The sequence below is a fragment of the Scyliorhinus canicula genome, chromosome 1 (genome assembly GCF_902713615.1).
Source record: "Scyliorhinus canicula chromosome 1, sScyCan1.1, whole genome shotgun sequence".
Taxonomy (NCBI): domain Eukaryota; kingdom Metazoa; phylum Chordata; class Chondrichthyes; order Carcharhiniformes; family Scyliorhinidae; genus Scyliorhinus; species Scyliorhinus canicula.
In genome coordinates this window covers 57,392,551-57,411,820 of record NC_052146.1, presented here as the reverse complement: position 1 = coordinate 57,411,820, position 19,270 = coordinate 57,392,551, and the positions used below count along the sequence as shown (strand labels likewise).

Here is a 19,270-nt window from a genome sequence, read left to right as displayed (position 1 = left end):
GAGTTTCTCACAACTCTGCTGCTAAATATTTTCAGTGTTTGCTTCTACACCAATAGAAAATGCTTGCATTCATATAGTTCCCCAGATGCTTCAGAACCATTCAATTACTTCTTAAATTGTATTCAATATTGTTATATAGGTAAATATAGCAGCCAATCAGCACACTGCAAGATTCCACAAATGGCAAATAAATGCTCATGTGTTTTTGGTGGTTTTGGTTAAATTTTAAATGTTAGCAAGGAAACTGGGAAAATTGCTCTTTTTTGAACAGTGCCATGTAATCTTGTACGTCTATGTAGCTTCACAATTCACCTGAAAGATAATACCTCCAGCAACACAGAATTATTTTATTCTTGCACTGATGCATCATCCTATTAGGCTGCATTTTACTTGCCTCCACTGACCATGATCCCACAAGGGAGCCGGGGGTGGCATGTAAAAAAGGGGAAGGTGCTCAGCCCACCATATTCTATCCACCTCCAAGCTCACCCTCATAATATGAGGGCTTGAGTGGTTACCAAAATTGACAGCCCACATGCCATATTTATATAGGTAATCAAGGATCAATTAGGCTTGTTACCATAAAACACCTGCCGTGTGCAATCGGATGGTAACGAGCAGTTTGATTCTTTACATTCACCAAAGGGCAAGAAGGAAGGGTGGAGAGTTTGATCTTCGGGGCCTGCCCTTTGCAGATTGGGGGGCAGCCCACCTAAGATGGAAACCCCTTCCCCCTTTCTTCCTAATGTCCTGCAACCTTACACCCAGCTCCCACTGTCCTCCGCCCTCCGCCACCTCCTGCTGCCACCCACCCTGACCTACCAAATCTTCCCTGCCCAAGATCCTGGACTTACCAACTTTGGGGATTCATGGGCCTTCTTCCTCCTCTTGTTTCTGTCCAACAGCAGCCACTGATATGCTGTAGGCGCTGTCGGGACTGATGAAAGTGCCAGCCAATTGCTCCAGAGGACAGGACTTGCTCCCCACTGAGGGGCAAAAGTCTCACTTGGCCCTTGTTAAGCCTGCCTGCAGTGCATGGCTGTGAGGCAGGCCGTCTACGCCAACTTTGCTTCCAGGGAGCAAGCTGTCCACCACTATCACCACCACCCACCCGTATTATTCAACCAGATATGCCCTAAAAATGAATCCCTCTTTGGAAGAGTATTAGAATGGCTAATGGTAGCATATCTTAATCAGAAATATCACATTGTTTTGAGCAGGCCTAAATAAGTAAATCACAATAATGTAACTCTACAAATCTGTTTTTAAAATCCTGAGCGTCAAGCAAATTGCTTTTGGTTTAGTTATTCATCCCATTCCTTTTTCAGTCTTATTCCCCACAATGAGGGGAATGGCAAGCAATCTCGGAAGAAAGAACTGAAGGCACTGTTGCTAAGTTTGCAGATGATACAAAGATCTGTAGAGGGACAGGTAGAATTGAGGAAGCAAGGGGGCTGCAGAAGGATTTGGAAAAGCTAGGAGAGTGGGCAATGAAGTGGCAAATAAAATATAATGTGGAAAAGTGTGAGGTTATGCACTTTGGAAGGAGGAATTTAGGCATAGACTATTTTCTAAATGGGGAAATGTTTAGGAAATCAGAAGCACAAAGGGACTTGGGAGTCCTTGTTCATGATTCTCTTAAGGTTAATGTGCAGGTTCAGTGGGCTGTTAAGAAGGCAAACACAATGTTAGCATTCATATCAAGTGGGCTAGAATACAAGACCATGGATGTACTTCTGAGGATGGCTAAGGCTCTGGTCAGACCCCATTTGTTTGGAGTATTGTGAGCAGTTTTGGGCCAATATCTAAGGAAGGATGTGCTGGCCTTGGAAAGGGTCCTGAGGAGGGTCACAAGAATGATCCCTGCAATGAAGAACTTGTTGTATGAGGAACGGTTGAGGACTCTGGGTCTGTACTTGTTGGAGTTTAGAAGGATGAGGGGGATCTTACTGAAACTTTCAGGATACTGCGTGGCCTGGATAGAGTGGACGTGGAGAGGATGTTTCCACTTGTAGGAAAAACTAGAACCAGAGGGCACCATCTCAAACTAAAGGGACAATCCTTTAAAACAGAGATTAGGAGGAATTTCTTCAGCCAGAGGGTGGTGAATCTGTGGAACTCTTTGCCGCAGAATGTGGAGACCAAATTACTGAGTGTCGTTAAGACAGAAATAGATAGGTTCTTGATTAATAAGGCGATCAGGGGTTATGGGGAAAAGGCAGGGGAATGGGGATGAGAAAATATCAGCCATGATTGAATTGCGAAGCAGACTCCATGGGCTGAGTACTCTAATTCTGCTCCTATATCTTATGGTCTTATGGTCTAATCTATTCCCCAGTTTGTCAAAAATATTTTAAATATAAAGTTTACCTCTGCCATTGAAGGGGACAGAGGTAATGTTTTTGTCCCTATTTGTTGGTCTGTTTGAAACAAATAAATCTCAAACCAACTTGAATTTTTTTTTTAAACCTTGGACACATAACATATTTGTCCAATCTCTCCTAGTTCCCACCCACCTACTTTGCTCCACCTGCTCCACCCGCTCCTAAACAGCATAAAATTCATCACATTTCTTCCTCTCTTTAACTCTCATTAAGAGGCATATTGGACTTGAAACATGGGGCGGGATTCTCCCCTACCCAGCGGGGCGGAGGGTCCCGGTGTAGCGGAGTGGCGCCAACCACTCCGGCATCGGGCCTCCCCAAAGGTGCGGAATTCTCTGCACTTTTGGGGCCAAGCCCTCACATTGAGGGGCTAGGCCCGCGCCGGAGCGGTTGGCACCACGCCGACTGGCGCCAAAACCGGCACCAGCGGCCTTTGAAGCCCGCCGCCGGGGCTGGCCGGTTCGCGCATGCGCCGGTGGTGACGATGGGGGATTCTCTTCCGCGTCAGCCATGGTGGAGGCCGTGGCGGCGGCGGAAGAAAAAGAGTGCCCCCACGGCACTGGCCCCCCCGCCGATCGGTGGGCCCCTATCGCGGGCCTGGCCACCGTGGGGGCACCCCCGGGGTACGATCGCCCCGCGCCCCCCCCCCCCCCAGGACCCCGGGGGCCCGCTCGCGCCGCCGATCCCGCCGCCACCAGAGGTGGTTCAAACCTCGGCGGCGGAAGAGGCCTCCCAGCGACGGGACTTCGGCCCATCGCAGGCCTGAGAATCGCCGCATGGGGCTCGCTGCTCGGTGCGGTGCGTTTCCCGCCCCCACAAATTCCCGGGTGGCGGAGAATTTCTGCCACGGCGGGGGCGGGTTTTCGGCGGCCCCGAGCGATTCTCCGACTCTCTCTCCACAGATGCTGCCATACCTGCTGCATTTTTTCAGCACCTTCTGCTTTCATTTCAGATTTCCAGCAGCCACAATATTTTGCTTTTATCTTAAAATAACAATGACTGTTAGACACGCTGGCCCCATGAAGATGGAATTACAAATAAAAATATTTCAGAGGCTATTCATGGTTGGGATTGTGATGTGTTTTCAAATACCCTCCATTGCATGGATAAATTGATCAGCTCTCAACCCATTTTTTGGACAATAAAAAACATTGATACTGTTGTATGACAGAAACTGGCTTGTGATAGAAGAAACCTGGAAGTATCTTACTAATCCACAAGAACAGGCCAGAACAAGTCAGTCTGGGATACAAAAACTAGAGGAATGTCATCTCTTACCCAGCACAAGGGAGGACCCTGCCTCAAAAGTCACCTTCGGCTGAGAATTGGGGCTTATTCATGTTACCTGCAGGGCATAGTTTATTGCTACTGGGGCTTGACCAACTTTGACTGGATTCCTAGAATGTTGCTGTAATTAAGGGCAAACTAGCCTGAATCCATCACCCAAAGCCTCCGGCTTTAATTTATCTTCAGCGCATCAAATAAAAATCCTTCGGGTCTACACTCAGAACGGTAAGCCAGGAAGTGTAGAGACTGGGGATGAGCCTGGTACAAGGGCCAGGCTGGCTAAGAGGAAGGGCAGACTGGTGGAGGTCGAACTCAGTGGGCCTGGAGTGTATCTGCTTCAATGCATGGAGTATAACAGATAAGACAGATGAACTTAAAGCCTTGATTCACGTGCGGAACTTGGATGTGGTTGCTGTGACGGAGACTTGGTTAAAAAAGGGACAGGACTGGCAGCTAAATATTCAAGGAATTGGTGTTTTAGGCGAGACAGGGAGGAAGGTAAAAGAGGTCGGGGAGTTGCAGTATTGGTTAGAGAATATATTAGAGCTGTTAAGAGGGAGGACACCATGGAAGAATCAAGTAACGAGGCACTGTGGGTCGAACTCAGAAACAGGAAGGGGGCAGTCACTATGATGATGGTGTACAACAGGCCCCCAACAGCCCACAGGAAGTTGAAGAACATATATGTAAGCAGATTCTGGATATATGTAGAAATAAAAGGGTTGTTGTAGTGGGAGACTTTAATTTTTCTCATATTGACTGGATATCCCTTAGGGTTAGGGGTCTGGATGATGAGGAATTTGTTAAGTGCGTCCAAGAGAATTTTTTGGAAGAATATGTGGATTGTCTGACTAGAGAGGGGCTATATAAAAGTAAATTACAACGGATATTGGAATCTGAAACCAAAAAGAAAATGCTGGAAAATCTCAGCAGGTCTGGCAGCTTTGACAAACGGTCATCTGGACTTGAAACGTTAGCTTTTTTCTCTCCCTACAGATGCTGCCCAACCTGCTGAGATTTTCCAGCATTTTCTCTTTGGTTAGAGAGGAGGCCATACTGGACCTAGTACTAGGAAACGAGCCCGCCCAATTCATCAAAGTTGCAGTGGAGGACAGTGATCACAATTCCGTAAGCTTTTGGATACTCATGGAAAAGGACGAGTGTTGTCCGAGGGTTAATGTGCGAAATTTGGGGAAGGCCGATTGAGGGTAAATCCACATTTGGCATGTGGGAGTCTTTCAAGGAGCAGTTGATGGGAGTGCAGATCAGGCATGTCCAGGTAAAAAGAAAGTAGGATTCAAGAACCATGAATGACCAGGGAAATTGTGAATCTTGTCAAAAAGAAAAAAGATGCATACATGAGGTACAGGCAACTAAAAACAGATGACGGACTTGAGAAACACAAGGAAAGTAGAAAAGAGCTCAAGCAGGAAGTTAGGAGGGCAAAAAGGAGTCGCAAAATGTCCTTGCCAGACACAATTAAGAAGAATGACAAGGCATTTTACACTGTAGCCATCTGGGACTTACAACTTACAACTAGGGACAGAGAAACTTGCAAAGCCTAGCGGGTAAAATGGACAAGGCAAGACTCAGGCAGACTCAGAGCCTGAAATATATATTTGCAAGCAAGAAGTCCAGACGGTATCGAAACTCCGACCAATTAGAATTTTGATGGGCTGATTAGCATTTGATGGCCCAGCTTCACCAAAACAAAAGGACTGGTACTCGAGCGACCGGTACAGTCACAGACATTTCGCCGCCACTTCCTGTTGAGGGGAAGCGTAAACAACGGGGTCAGTGACCACTTGAGACACACCCAGCCATTCAGATCCCCCCACTTATTGGTTAGGAATCGAACAGACCCCAATTAGTGCGATCCAAACTGAAGGACTGCCTGAAAGAGCGCGAACACCCCCCAAGTATAAGAAGAGAGTTTGCCATATGTTCGTCCTCTTTTGGTCCTGCCGCCCCGGCAACGTCCATCTCCAATCGTAGCACCGTCAGAAGCAAGTCCAAGTTCAACGCTCGCTACCAGAAGGATGAGCCTAACTGAGCAGCAGTTACTTCTCCAGACTCAATAGATCCAGAATCGGACAGCGGCCACTGTTCTTCTGACCTAAGCCGGGTGCCTGAAGTTAAGTACAGGTTGCCTTAGTTGATATGTGTGGTTAACTAGTAGTGTTTATGTTGCATGACTAATTGTGTGTAAATAAAGTACCCTTGACCTTGAACTAACAAACTGGTGTTTGGCTCTTTGATCGATAGCCGGTTGATCCTTGTGGTGGTATCATTTGACACCTGACAACTCTGAGCATTAGAACATAGATATCAAAAGAAAGGAGGGCAAACTTACTGATTGCTGTCCGTGTGGAGTTTGCATGTCCGTGTGGAGTTTGCACATTCTCCCCGTGTTTGAGTGGGTTTCGCCCCCACAACCAAAAAGATGTGCCGGTTGGGTTGATTGGCCACGCTAAATTGCCCCTTAATTGGAAAAAATTAATTGGGCACTCTAAAATTATTTTTTAAAAACTCACTGATTGCCATAATTGGAACAGGGCCACAGGAAAAGACCGGAAAAGAAAGGCAACAATACATATATTAGGAACAAGGTGGTAGCTAGAGAAAGAGTTGGTCCACTCAAAGACAAAGGAGGGAAATTAAGTGTAAAACCAAAGGAGGTGAGATGCTTAATTAGTATTTTGCACCGTTTTTCACAAAGGAGAGGGACACGTTGATTGGTGGTGTCTCAGGAGGATACATAAACACTTTAGAACAGGTTGTTATTACGAGGGAGGAGGTGTTCGGTGTGTTAAAAAGCATTAAGGTAGGCAAATACCCAGGGCAAGATGGCATCTATCCCAGATTACTGAGGGAGACCAAGATGAAATCACTGGGCCTCTAACAGAAATCTTTGTGTCCTCATTGGCCACAGGTGAGATCCCAGAGGATTGGAGGATAGCCAATGTTGTACCATTATTTAAGAAGGGTTGCAAGGATAACCCGGGTAATTATAGGCCAGTGAGCTTGGCGTCAGAGATAGTGAAATTGTTGGAAAATATTCTCAGAGATAAGGGGCTAGATTCTCTGTTTCAGGGACTATGTCCCCACGCCGTTGTGAAAACCGTGGTCTTTTATGCCAGAACAGCTGGCGTCAAAAGGCCACAGATTCACAGCCTTGCAGGGGCTAGCAGGCAGCTGTCGTGGTGCTTGCAGCTCCAGCTGCCGATATGGCCCGCCGCACTTCCGGATCAGAGGCTGCGCATGCAACTGTGAAAATAGTGCCCCCGATCGGCCGTGCGCCCGACCCGGACATCCCGCTCAAAAATACCCCAGTCCCAAATGAGGCCCCCCCCTGCCCTTCAATCGGCCCGCCTCCGACTGTGGCGGCCGGGGACCGAGTCCGCTGCTGCCTTGCGAGTATCCAGAACAGCAGGACCATGAGTGGTCCATGCCGTCGGGAATTCGGCCGGTCAGGGGCAGAGAATTGCAGGGCAGGCCTCTGGCAATGGCCTCTGGTGGTGAATAATCGGCTTTTCAGGGGGCGGATAATCACTGAACCGGCGCCGGTCCCGATTTCATGTGGGAAACTGGATTCTCCGTCCCATCATCGAATGCGATTTTAGCATTGGGGTGCGGAGAATCCAGCCCCTGATCTGTGCACATTTGGAAGTGAATGGTCTTATTAGTAACTGACAGCATGGTTTTGTACGAGGGAGGTCATGTCCCACTAATTTAGTTGAGTTTTTTGAGGTGACAAAAACGATTGATGAGGGAAGGGTTGTGGATGTTGTCTACATGGATTTTAATATAGCATTTGATAAGGTCCCTCATGCAGGCTGGTGCAAAATATGAAAAACATATTTAGAAATAAACTTTTTCATGCATATGTGTATCGATGTTAATTAGGATTGGGTGTTTGCTGTACTAACATTTCAGGTATTGTAGATCCGTACTTTTGATTTAAACTTACACGAAAGCCTGTTTGTCTCTGTTTTTATAAGTCACATTATTCAAGGGGCTAAAGCACTCCTCTGAAAAAATATATCTTGTTGCGGTCAGCCGAAAGGCGTGATAGGGAGAAATTATCCCACATCTCTCTCCGCCCACAGCAATAAACAGATTTATTATTTCAGCTTTGTAGTTACAGAGCACCAACCAGGCAGTGGAACATGGGAAGAGCTGCATAATTGTAATAACATGGAGTTAATAGAATATGGTTGATGAATGGTGAGTTGGATGGCATGGTGACACAGTGGTTAGCACTGCTGCCTCAAAGCGGCAAGAACCCAGGTTCAGTTCCAACCTTGAGTGACTCGTGTGTGTGTGTGTGTGTGTGTGTGTGTGTTTTCTCCAGGTGCTCCGATTCCTCCCACAGTCCAAAGATGAGCAGGTCAGGTGGATTGGCCATTCTAAATTGTCCCTTAGTGTCCAAAGGTTAGGTGGGAATACGGGGTTACAGGGGTAGGGCGAGGGAGTGGGCCTGGGTAACGTGCTCTTTCGGAGGGTCGGTGTAGACTCGATGGGCCTATTGGCCTCGTTCTGCACTGTAGGGATTCTATGATTCTATAAAGATTCTATGAATGCCCTCTTCATGTGTTTAAGAGACATAATAGCATGACTCAGGTGGTTTCCCAGCAGGGAAACTATTACTCTGCAGCACCATGTACCCTAAAGTGTGATACCAATGGGCCACCATATTTAATAAGGGGAACATATTCTTTGCTATTTTGATCGAAATATCCACCAATCCATGAGCATTTTAAGATTGTTTTCCTGCTAATTATATGTAGCCATGTAAGTCGTGTGAAAATAGACACTTAGCTTCCAATTTTACACCATGGTAACTGGAAACCTGCACTAATTTTAGAACGAAGCAAAGCAGTGTTCTTAGCACATCCTACGTCTGACGATGCTAAGGGCTCTGTGGTCAGGCTGTTGTGATGATATATATTTGACTGGTGTTCTTTAAGTGCACGGAAGAGCGCTGCACCTAGTCATTCTGTAGATGCTGTGCTGCCAATCGAAGTATGATAGGACCTGGCCTCATTGCATCTTTTTGACTTCACTTTGCGTGCATATCTGTCCGAGATGAGTTCGGGAACTTGGACTACAAACTAAAGCGTGGGCAACACAGCCTGCTTCTAAACCACACTTCGTTACACATCCAACCCTTCAAGGGAGGGAGGGCTCGCACTGGTGGCTCGAAGTAACGAGTAGCAAATGCTTTTTTAACTAAATTTGCATATGGAAGATTGCAACACACTCCCCATTTTAGGTCAACTGCCATCAATTCCTTAACTTTCTCACCGCTTATGCTACTTAGAACCGAAAATAGAAAGAAAATGATCGCTGCCAGTTTAGCGAAAAGGTAAGAAGTCTCATTCAAAGCAACCCCAAATTTATCAGCTCCTAAACACTTTCAAAAAAAAATCTTTCATCTGCGACAGGTTCATAAAATATCAAGAAGATACCTTTAAACGTATTTGTACAGCTGTGGGACTATAATTATTCGAGACTCGTGATTGGTCCAACGCATGGGGTCTGTGTAAGTTACTTAGGCTTGTATTTAAAAAAATATTAACCAAGTTTAAATAATACTTTTCTGCGAAGTCTAAGGTGGAAAATAGATTAATCGTTCAGGAAATGAACAGATGAATCCATCAGCAAAATCGTTTATCAGCTTCGAAGTTGCAAACAAAAACCTCACTGATTTCTGATTGCTCACTGCAAAAAAATGTTTTTTTTTTAAACTGACATGAACATTTCAGTGGGCTATTGATGCCCATCACCTTCTGCAGTTTAGTTCAGGTTAGCCATTTCGTAGACCGTCGCAATCCATGCGGGTTCAAACCACGGCCCGTGGTCGAGGATTTCATTCGGATGGGTTTTGACCAGCATGCTATCTCTCTGTATGTGTAGGGTTTTTTTTATTGCAGTAGCTTCGGGGAGACACGGCGAACAGTAGATGTCGCCAGTTACACGAGGAGTCAAGCGCCGTGCTCTCGCCCTCTGCATAGCTTGAGAAACTTCGACATCTAATTCCAAACAATATGCTGATGCACTTTCTGGAATTCCGTCCATCTCTCTCTTCCCCCCCCCCCCCCCCGCCCCGTGCCGATGGAGGGGCTATTGAGCGTTGCTATCTATGCCTCGGGGAAGATAGAGCGCCCAAGGATAACGTAACTGGGATCATCCAGCGCTCAGAGATACAGTGCTGCTAGAAATATTGTAAAGCAATCCGCGTCAAACATTGGTGCAGCTTCAGAAACGTGTAATCTGCAATATTACATGGAGTCCCCAATATAATGCAGGAGCTGTGCAGCGAGAACATCAATACGCTGCCTGGAAAATTAATGTGAATTCCATTCCCGGTGCACTAGCCAAGCACCGCCTGCAAGTTTGTATCTCGATGTGTGACCTTTTGAAGGAAGTCTAAAGTCAATCTGATCACAGGTTCTTTGAAATGGAAACCGGGCATGTTTTTAACATAAGAATTTTACGACATTTCAATTTAAGACAAGTCGAAAGCTGAACCGACCATAATGTTTCGGTACTACAGAAATAAGTCACACTTCAATGGCGCAGTCATTTGAATCCATGTGAAGTTAAGAACCGAAAAATTCCCCACCTACGAACGCACGCACCATCAATGTGACTGGTCCCAGTCACCATGTGTTGTACATGAGAAGGACGCCAGGCAGCTAGTATCCCTGCCCGCTAATGTCAGGACCATACAAAGGCAGGGCGCCTTGCAAATATACCACCATATATGATCAATTATGGCCATGTAACGGTTTGCAATTCATCTTGAGCCGAGCATAGATAGATAAAGTGCACTGTTTTTTAATCACCGCTTTTGTTATCCAGCTTTGATCGACGTCCTTATCAGGAACCATCGATGCAAAGGTGGGATTCAGGATTGCTGGAAACGACACGTATTCATTTTTTTAAATGAGTGTAAATAAATAAATAATACTAACAATTATAACACAGAACCCACCACCTGCAGAATGCGCAGGCTCACTTCATTCTGCTGCAGCTCCTTAATTTATAACACTGCACACACCATTGTATATAAACAAAATACAGCAGACACCTAGCCTGCTGCCAGCCTTCTTCATGTGTCAAGCTTCCATCATTTTATTTAAAATTCAATGCAGATACAAATAATTATTTTGGGAGGAGGGGGGGGGGGGGGTCAAACATTTTAATTCATTTTTTAAAATCCTAATTTCCTTACCTCCAGTGTTCTTATTTCTTTTTGCGTGAGGTCATTTGATGTGGCACATTTAGTCCTTAACCCTTCCAGACTGGAGATGCTGATGTCTATCATATTTTGGACCAATTCGCATTGCTGCAATGCTTTCTGCAAAGTTAGATGCTGTTCTTCGCTCTTTGCCGTGTTATCTTCATCCATGGCTGGAAATTATTAATATTAAAAAATAATATTATTATAGGGCAGCCAAGAACTGAATAATAAATCTGAGGGAATTAAATATATATATTTCAAATTGGCTCCATGCGACTGGGTGGAATTTGATGGGAGAGACAGTGGCCTTGTTCGGTAGAGCAGCTTGTGCTGCTGATGCTATGGAGAGCTGCGCGCTTCTGCTGCAGGTGTTTGTTGTCGCCGTTCCCAACAGCTTGCACCGGGGAGCTCTTTCTCCACCGACATCTTGGTTGTCAATCAAAGGGAGGGAGGCAGTGCGCCAGCTCTCGCGAGATTGAAATTGTTGCAGAAAAAAGCTCGCAAACAGCGAAAGAAACTTCTACTGTCAGCCCCGGTTGCTCTTAATTCCGCTCGTCTTTCACGCGTTTTGCTGTTGGTTTCTCCAGCGCAAACAACGTCGGCGTCTTTCACTCAATTCTGCCTTTCATGCCCAGCTAATGTGCCGCTTTACAAGCTGGCAGATATTTTCACGTGTGGGCCACATCGCAATGAAAACCACCGAAAATGGAAATATCTGCCTCTATTATGTGGGCTGGTAGTGCATTTTGCAACTATTCTAAAATCTAAATATATTCACAATCCTTACTAATGACAACTAGCTGAGACTAGAGACTGGCAGACGCTGAACTTATTTTCATTGGGAAGATGAGCAGGAGCTCGGTGATTCGCTAAGTCTTTTGGGGAACATTTGTATTTCATTTGGAGAGGAACTGCAAGACCACTTCATTTCCCACCGACGCTACAATTATGATGTAATTGCAAGCTAAAAACAGAGGGTTCTTTAATTACCACAGTTGATTACCTGTTGGAAAAGGCAAGATATGTGAAGTACCCTCCTCCAGGGAGTTTCACTTTAGACACAAGCTGGGCCCTCATTCTTATACCTCATGGGTTCAGCATCAGTGCTCAGGGCATGAAGTGGAAGTGCTTCACACCAACACTAAGCATATAGTGTAAATGCATTCTAGAACACTGATATAAATGATAAAAGCATATTTAACTTGTAAGCACAAAATTATTTTGTACAGTTTCAAACCTCAGGTGAGATTGGAACATTTAGTTTCCCTGTGTAGCAATGGATCAGTAATTGACGTGTTCACTACATAAAACAGCTAAAAAGATAGGTGGAAATAAGATTAAATATAATAAAACAACTTCAAAAAGGCTATTTTTCAAATTGTAAATTCACAATAAGGTTTAAATCTAAGCATTATTACTTGCATTAATCTAATATTTTTTTAAAATAAGAAAATAAAAATTAGTGTAGGCCACTAAAAGCTCTAAAACACAAAATCCTAGCACCAGTCTCTGTTGCTTGTCTATCAATAACTTTTCTATTACTCACTGTAATAGAAAAGTTACAGTAAACAAGCACAAACCTAAGTAATCGGTTTCCACTGGCCAAATTGCAAAACTAACTAGTTCTGGAATGACATCCATCATTTCTGTGTTTTTTCAAACGACCAAAGGTACATGATTTCAAAAGTAGGGATCAAAAATAAGTGTTTAAACCACCTGGGAACATCCTTATTTATGTCACTGGTGTGTAGATGGATAGATATTCAAGATTTGCATACACCTTTGAAAATGGGGCATTATTTCTGAAGAACCATCCCTCAAATGATTAAATACTGTATTATGCATCTATACTAAAGATGGAACAAATAGTCTCTCATTTCATGGCTTTCATATATTCTTAGTCAGGAGCTCATTTTAGCACAAAAAGGGTTCGGTTTTCTGCATAGACTATTTGCACATACAGTATTACATCATGCTTGTAAATGGAGTATTGTGCAGTTGTGAATTATTGTTTGATTTGATTTGCTTTATTGTTACATGTACTGAAGAACAGTGAAAAGAATAATTGACAGAGTTGACAAATGGTACATTGACAAACAGTGATCGGTTACAGTTCAGAGAAGGGCCAAACAAAGCAAACACATGAGCAAGAGCAGCATAGGGCGTGGTGAATAGTGTTCTTGCAGAGAACAGATCAGTCCGAGGGAGAGTCATTGAGGAGTCTAGTAGCTGTGGGGAAGAAGCTGTCCCTATGTCTGGATGTGCGGGTCTTCAGACTTCTGTACCTTCTGCCTGATGGAAGGGTCTGGAAGAACACAATGCCTGGGTAGGAGGTGTCTCTGATAATGCTGTCTGCCTTCCTGAGGCAGCGGGAGGTGTAGACACAATCAATGTGAGGGTGGCAAGCTTGTGTGATGCGTTGGGCTGAGTTCACCACACTCTGCAATTTCTTGCGATCTTGGGCCGAGCAGCTGCCATACCAAGCTGTGATGCAGCCAGGTAGGATGCTCTCTATGGCACATCTGTATAAGTTTATGAGTCGATGCAGACATGCCAACTTTTTTCAGCTTCCATAGGAAGCAGAGATGTTGTTTGGCTTTCCTGACTTTTGCATCAACGTGAGTGGACCAGAACAGATTGTTGGTGATGGTGACCCCCAGGAACTTAAAGCTATCGACCATCTCCACTTCGGAGCCATTGATGCAGGCAGTTGGGGGGGGGGGGGGGGGGGGGGGGAGGAGGGGTGTCGTGCTACGCTTCATGAAGTCGATGATCAGTTCCTTAATCTTTCCGACATTTGGAGAGAGGTTGTTTTCGGTAACCCATGCAACCAAGTGATCTATCTCCCTTCTGTAGTCTGATTCTTCGTTGTTTGAGATACTACCCACCACAGTCGTATCATACGCAAACCTATGGATTGAGTTGGAGTTAAATCTTGCCACACAGTCATGTGTGTATAGGGAGTACAGTACAGGACTGAGCACACATCCTTGTAGGGCCTCGGTGTTGAAGACTAATGTGGAGAAGGTGCTGTTGCCTATCCTGACAGATTGCTGTCTGTTGATGCGGTATTGTAATCTGATTCATGTTTATTTACAAAGAAATATAAAATTTATTATTTTTTACCAGGTCATAAACATAAACATTTAATTTCTGACCTTGTGTAACAGTATTTAAAGACAACATAAATGTGTCATTATAATACACCAGTGAAGCTTGCATGACATTACCCACAGCAGCTGAGGTCACATTGTTACGCAGAATGGATGCTAGGATGTGTGAGATGGGTGCACATGGTCAGTGAAAGGATTTGGAAATGGGGGACATAGATTTTTTTAAACAATTCTCAGAATGTGGGGATCAGCATTTATCGCCCATTCCTTGTTGCACTGACAACTGAGTGGTTTGCAGATCAGTTCGGAAAGCACATAAGAGTCAACCACATTGGGACATATAGGGGTATGGTAGACAACAGGTCTCCTTTCATAAAAGAGAACCATGAATTTTTTGTAGTTTTAGAAAAATCCAAAAGCCATGTGGTCACTTTTGCTGATACCAGTTTTTTACATGCAGACTTTTTAAACTATTCAAACTGTAAATCCTGTTAATTTAAGTGCTTCTGATTGGTTCCTGGAGAATAAGAAGCACTGAGTAACTGCTAATAAATAAGTAAATATGGTCCTTGTGCATAATTGCTACTTAAATAGTTAAATCTCCATGTGTATCACAAACGGGGGGAAAGGAGAAGCTAATTCTACTTCCATTATGAAATTAGGCATCTGGCTTTCCTTTGAATATTCTGAGTAGTGTTCCAATTGCTCTTTTACTGGGTTTCTTAGTGCATGTACATGTCTCTCTTTCCTCTCGCAATTAGGCACAGGAGTCATATGGATTGGTTAACACAATTAATTTTATTAAACTTTGCATTTATATTCAGTTATAGGGCCGAGCTTGAGAGCGTGGTAACAGCTCCACCCCCAGTATCGCCAATGAAATATTCAACAAATCATGTGGTGGTGGCAACGCTAAAAATTTGGAGACAGCTCCGCCAACATTTCAAATTGGGGCAACATTGCAGCTGGCTCCCATCTATGCCAATCACTTATTTGAACTAGCAAGGCTCGGTGCTTGGAAGGAGAGAGGGTTGGGAGATCTATTTTTGGAGGGACAGTTCACTAGCTTTGAGGAGTTAAAGGAGAAATATGGGCTTTTGGATGCAGAAGGATTTAGGAGCGAACCTGAATTAAGCAATTTTTTCTGGCCATTCTGGTGGTTCAGCCGTCCACCTTGTTGGAATGGATTTCATCCCGCGCAGAATCGGCGAAGAGTGGTATCATAGAATTTACAGTGTAGAAGGAGGCCATTCGGCCCATCGAGTCTGCATTGGCTCTTGGATAGAGCACCTTACTTAAGCCCAAGCCTCCACCCTATCCCCGTAACACAGTAATCCCACCTACCCTTTTTGGACACTAAGGGCAATTTAGCATGGCCAATCCACCTAACCTGCACATCTTTGGAATGTGGGAGGAAACCGGAGCACGCGGAGGAAACCCACATAGACACTGGGAGAACGTGCAGACTCTGCACAGACAGTGACCCAAGCCAGGAATCGAACCTGGGACCCTGGAGCTTTGAAGCAACTGTGTTAACCACTGTGCTTCCCTATGTTCAGGATGTACCAGTGTATAGCGGGGAAGGAGTTGGGTTCGGTTGAAGGGACGCAGGCAAAATGGATGGAGGAGGTGGGACCAATACTCGAGGAAGGGGTGTGGTATGAGGCATTGAGGAAGGTGAATGCGACGTTGTCTTGTGTGAGGATGAGTCTCATTCAGCGAAAGGTATTTTTACAAGCTCACCTCACTAAAACATGAGCCGCGTGTTTGAAGGGTCGGAAGATAGGTGCGAACATGTGCGTGTAATGTGCGGGTCCGCTTGAACGTGTTGTTCAAGCAGACCCGCACATTACACGCACATGTTCTGGTTCTGCATCAGGCTGGTGGAGTTTTTGGGATCCTTTTTTGACACCATTTCGGCGATCCTGAATGTGGAGGTGAAACTCTGTCCACTGGTGGCGATTTTTGGGCTCTCCGAAGTGTTAGAACTGTGGAGGGGAGCAGGGGTTGATGTCCTAGTCTTTGTTTTGTTGGTGGCTTGGAGGCGTATCTTATTGGGCTGGAGATGGCGGCACCACCACAGGCTTCGTCACAGCTATGTGATTTGATGGAATTAGTGTGCCTCAAGAGGTCAAATGCACCTTGAGAAGGTTGACTGAGGGGTTTTATCGAAAATGGCGACCATTAATATTTTATTTCAAAGAATTGGTCACTGCTCAAGTTTAAGGGTGGAGGGGGCTTGTTTACAGGGGAGGTCATTGGGTGGGGTGGGGGAGGGGTTAGAGATGAGAATCTTTATAAAAAGCTTTTGTTAATGGAATTTTGTTAAACAATGTTTGTTATGTTTTATGTATTTTATATTCTTTTGTATGAAATGTTTAAAATTTAGTAAAAATAATTGCCAAAAAAAAACTATGCATTTATATAGTGCCATTAATACCAAAAATATTCACAGGGAATTCACTGCAAGCATTAAGAAATAAAATTTGACACTGAAGCACACAAGGATATGTTACAACAGGTGACAAAAAGGTTGGTCAAAGAAGTAGGTTTTAACATGTGTCTTAAAGGTGGAGAGGAAAGAGAAACAGAGTGGTTCAGGGAGGAAATTACAGAGCTCAGCACCCAGCAGTGAAGGCACGTTTGCCATTGATGTAGCACTGAAAATCAAAGATGCACAAGAGCAGTGCAATGGAAAGAACAGATCAGCCATGATCTTATTGAATGGCACATCAGGCTCAAGGGGCCAAGGAGCCTATTCCTGCTCCTAATTCATATGTTTGTATGTAAGACTGGAGGAGGTTACAAAGATAAGAAGAAGCAATGTCATGGAACAATTTGAAAATAAGAGTGAATTTTTAAATTGTGATATGGGAGCAAAGCAGGTCATCGAGCACAGGGAACTGAGTGAGCAGGTCCTGCTTCTCCCTGCTATTGGGCTGGAGGGATGCTTTATGTATTGATTTATTTTTTTTACTTTTGGGCACATTCCTGAAGCCTCAAGGCAGGCCTTCTGCCCAGCCCGCGTCTGCACCTGGCAGCTTCCACATCCATTCCAACTCTTATTCTAGCCCGTGCACCATGGACCAAAAATCCAACATTGGGGCGACCATTTTCAAAGGTCGGGTTTGCGAAACAAGGAACTTTCCTGCCTCAGCACACACAACCCACACTCTCGCTTTTAACACTATGAGCCAAGTCCAGCAAATCCATCCACTTTTCATGCCACATTCATGTGCTCCCAAGCCACCTCACACCTGTAACCACCCCATGGCCCCTCATACACTCCATGACAATCTTTGCCCTTCCACCAAACACCCTTTGCCCTTATATCTACCATGCCAACACACCTAGTATCTAGTATGGAGTAGTATTCTCAGGGAGTGCTAGTCGGTGTGAGAAAGTTGGAATTAAATTAAAATAAAGAATTGGATGAAAAAGAAACTCCCAATTTTGTTATGAAGACCACTGATGTTCAATGAGAGGGCATCCCAAATCCCAGAAAATTTAGATTGCAATTTTTAAAAAAAACAAGAGTAAAGAGATTAAACACAGCGAAGAAAGGGGTCAGTCCTGTTTTAAATTATTCAAATAACAAAATATTTATTACATTTTAAAACACACAATTAACTACAATAATAGTTACCCAGACAGTACACTTAAGTTACACCCTAATCCAAATCTATCTACGTTCCTAAATTCCAAGAATAAACCTTTGTCGAAGCAACACTATGAGCCAAATCCAGAAAATCATTACCACACAGGAACTGTAGCTTCCTTTGGGAAACTGTCCTTCTAGCTTATACTAATAATTTATAATCTTTATTAGTGTCACAAGTAGGCTTTCGTTAGCAATGCAGTGAAGTTTCTGTGAAAATCCCCTAGTCGCCACACTCCGGCGTCTGTTCAGGTACACTGAGGGAGAATTCAGAATGTCTAATCCACCTAGCAAACATGTCTAGCTTAAAGTAGAACTTAAGGAGTCTCACAGAGATAGGTTTCTGCTGCTTTCTTTTTCTGTCCAACAGCTTTATTCTCCTGAGAGAGCTCTGCTTTGCAACTGGGTGCGGTTATGATATAGTTCCATAGACTGCTGGTCTCCAATTTGCTTAACAAAGTATCTGTTTCACCATGCTACTAGGCTAATCTGCATCTCAGATGTTCTCAGTGCAACTAAATCTCTATTAGTTTCTTTTTTATCCAATTCTTTACTTTTCATTTCATTCCAGATTCCCAACAGTTGGGAGGTCAGTGCCAGCAGTGTCTGATTTTCCATCGATTTTTTAAAAATAGATGGATAATTAGGCCCATGATTTCCTGTCCATCACTCCCTGCAATTTTGCATAAACTGGAATTAACTCCAGTATTTTTTAACTATTAACCTATTTTTCATCAACCTTAGTAGGATTCTAACCCCCTCCTCCAAACAACATAACCAACTTATGCCTTGTGAAACTTTGAAGCTGAAGTTTTACATTGTTTGATCTGAGTGGCTGTTGCAGCTTTCTTTGTTTTATTGATGTGTACCTGAGAGAGAACACTAACACAAAAATAGCTGGGAATGGAATAAATTAAAGGAGAATGATCCTGGGAAATCGTGATTCAAATAAAAAGGAGATCTATATTAACAATTATCCACTTCGACAATTCATCATTATGCTGAGGCATTAAATACTTCCGGTTTCCTCCCACAGTCCAAAGATATGCAGGTTAAGTTGGTTGGCCATTCTAAGTTGCCCTTTAGTATCCAAGGATGTGTACGTTAGGTTAACGGGTTATTGGGGTAAGGCAAGGAAGTGGGCCTGGTTGGTGTGCTCTTGCAGAGGGTTGGTACAGACTCGATGGGCCAAATGGCCTCCTTGTGCACTCTAAGGATTCTGTGATTATATATTGCTGTTGAGCTCAGGAGTAAACTACATTTGTTGGATGTCCTTGATGTTGGTGCTGTAAGGAACCCAGAAAATTCTAGTGCCTCACAGAATGTGAGAGTGAGACCTTCCCGTTCTGGTTGCCGATTGATGACTTGTGACATGTCGGAGGGGAGGGCTGTGTCCTCTCTCCATGGGGAGCTCTGGGCCCAGCCCATCACCAGCCACACATCCACGTAGTGTGGTGCGTGATCATAAATTACAATTCTGGAATATTCCGCTCTTACCGCCCCCCGGAAGCACCGATTTGCCCACTACAAAGAAGTCAATGAGGGAGTATACTTTGTGGATTTCCTTCTCCCTCAGGTG

General features: G+C 44.3%; 1 protein-coding gene across 1 annotated transcript in view; it reads right to left on the bottom strand.

Annotated features, from left to right (window-relative positions):
• The window catches only part of ksr2 (kinase suppressor of ras 2), a 592,582-nt gene extending 581,243 nt beyond the window's left edge, over positions 1 to 11,339 (bottom strand). Inside the window, 1 exon segment of the mRNA XM_038791136.1 lies at positions 10,912 to 11,339. Coding sequence (XP_038647064.1) covers positions 10,912 to 11,088 — 177 coding nt within the window. The 5' untranslated portion in view covers positions 11,089 to 11,339.
• Positions 11,340 to 19,270: the final 7,931 nt, after the last annotated feature.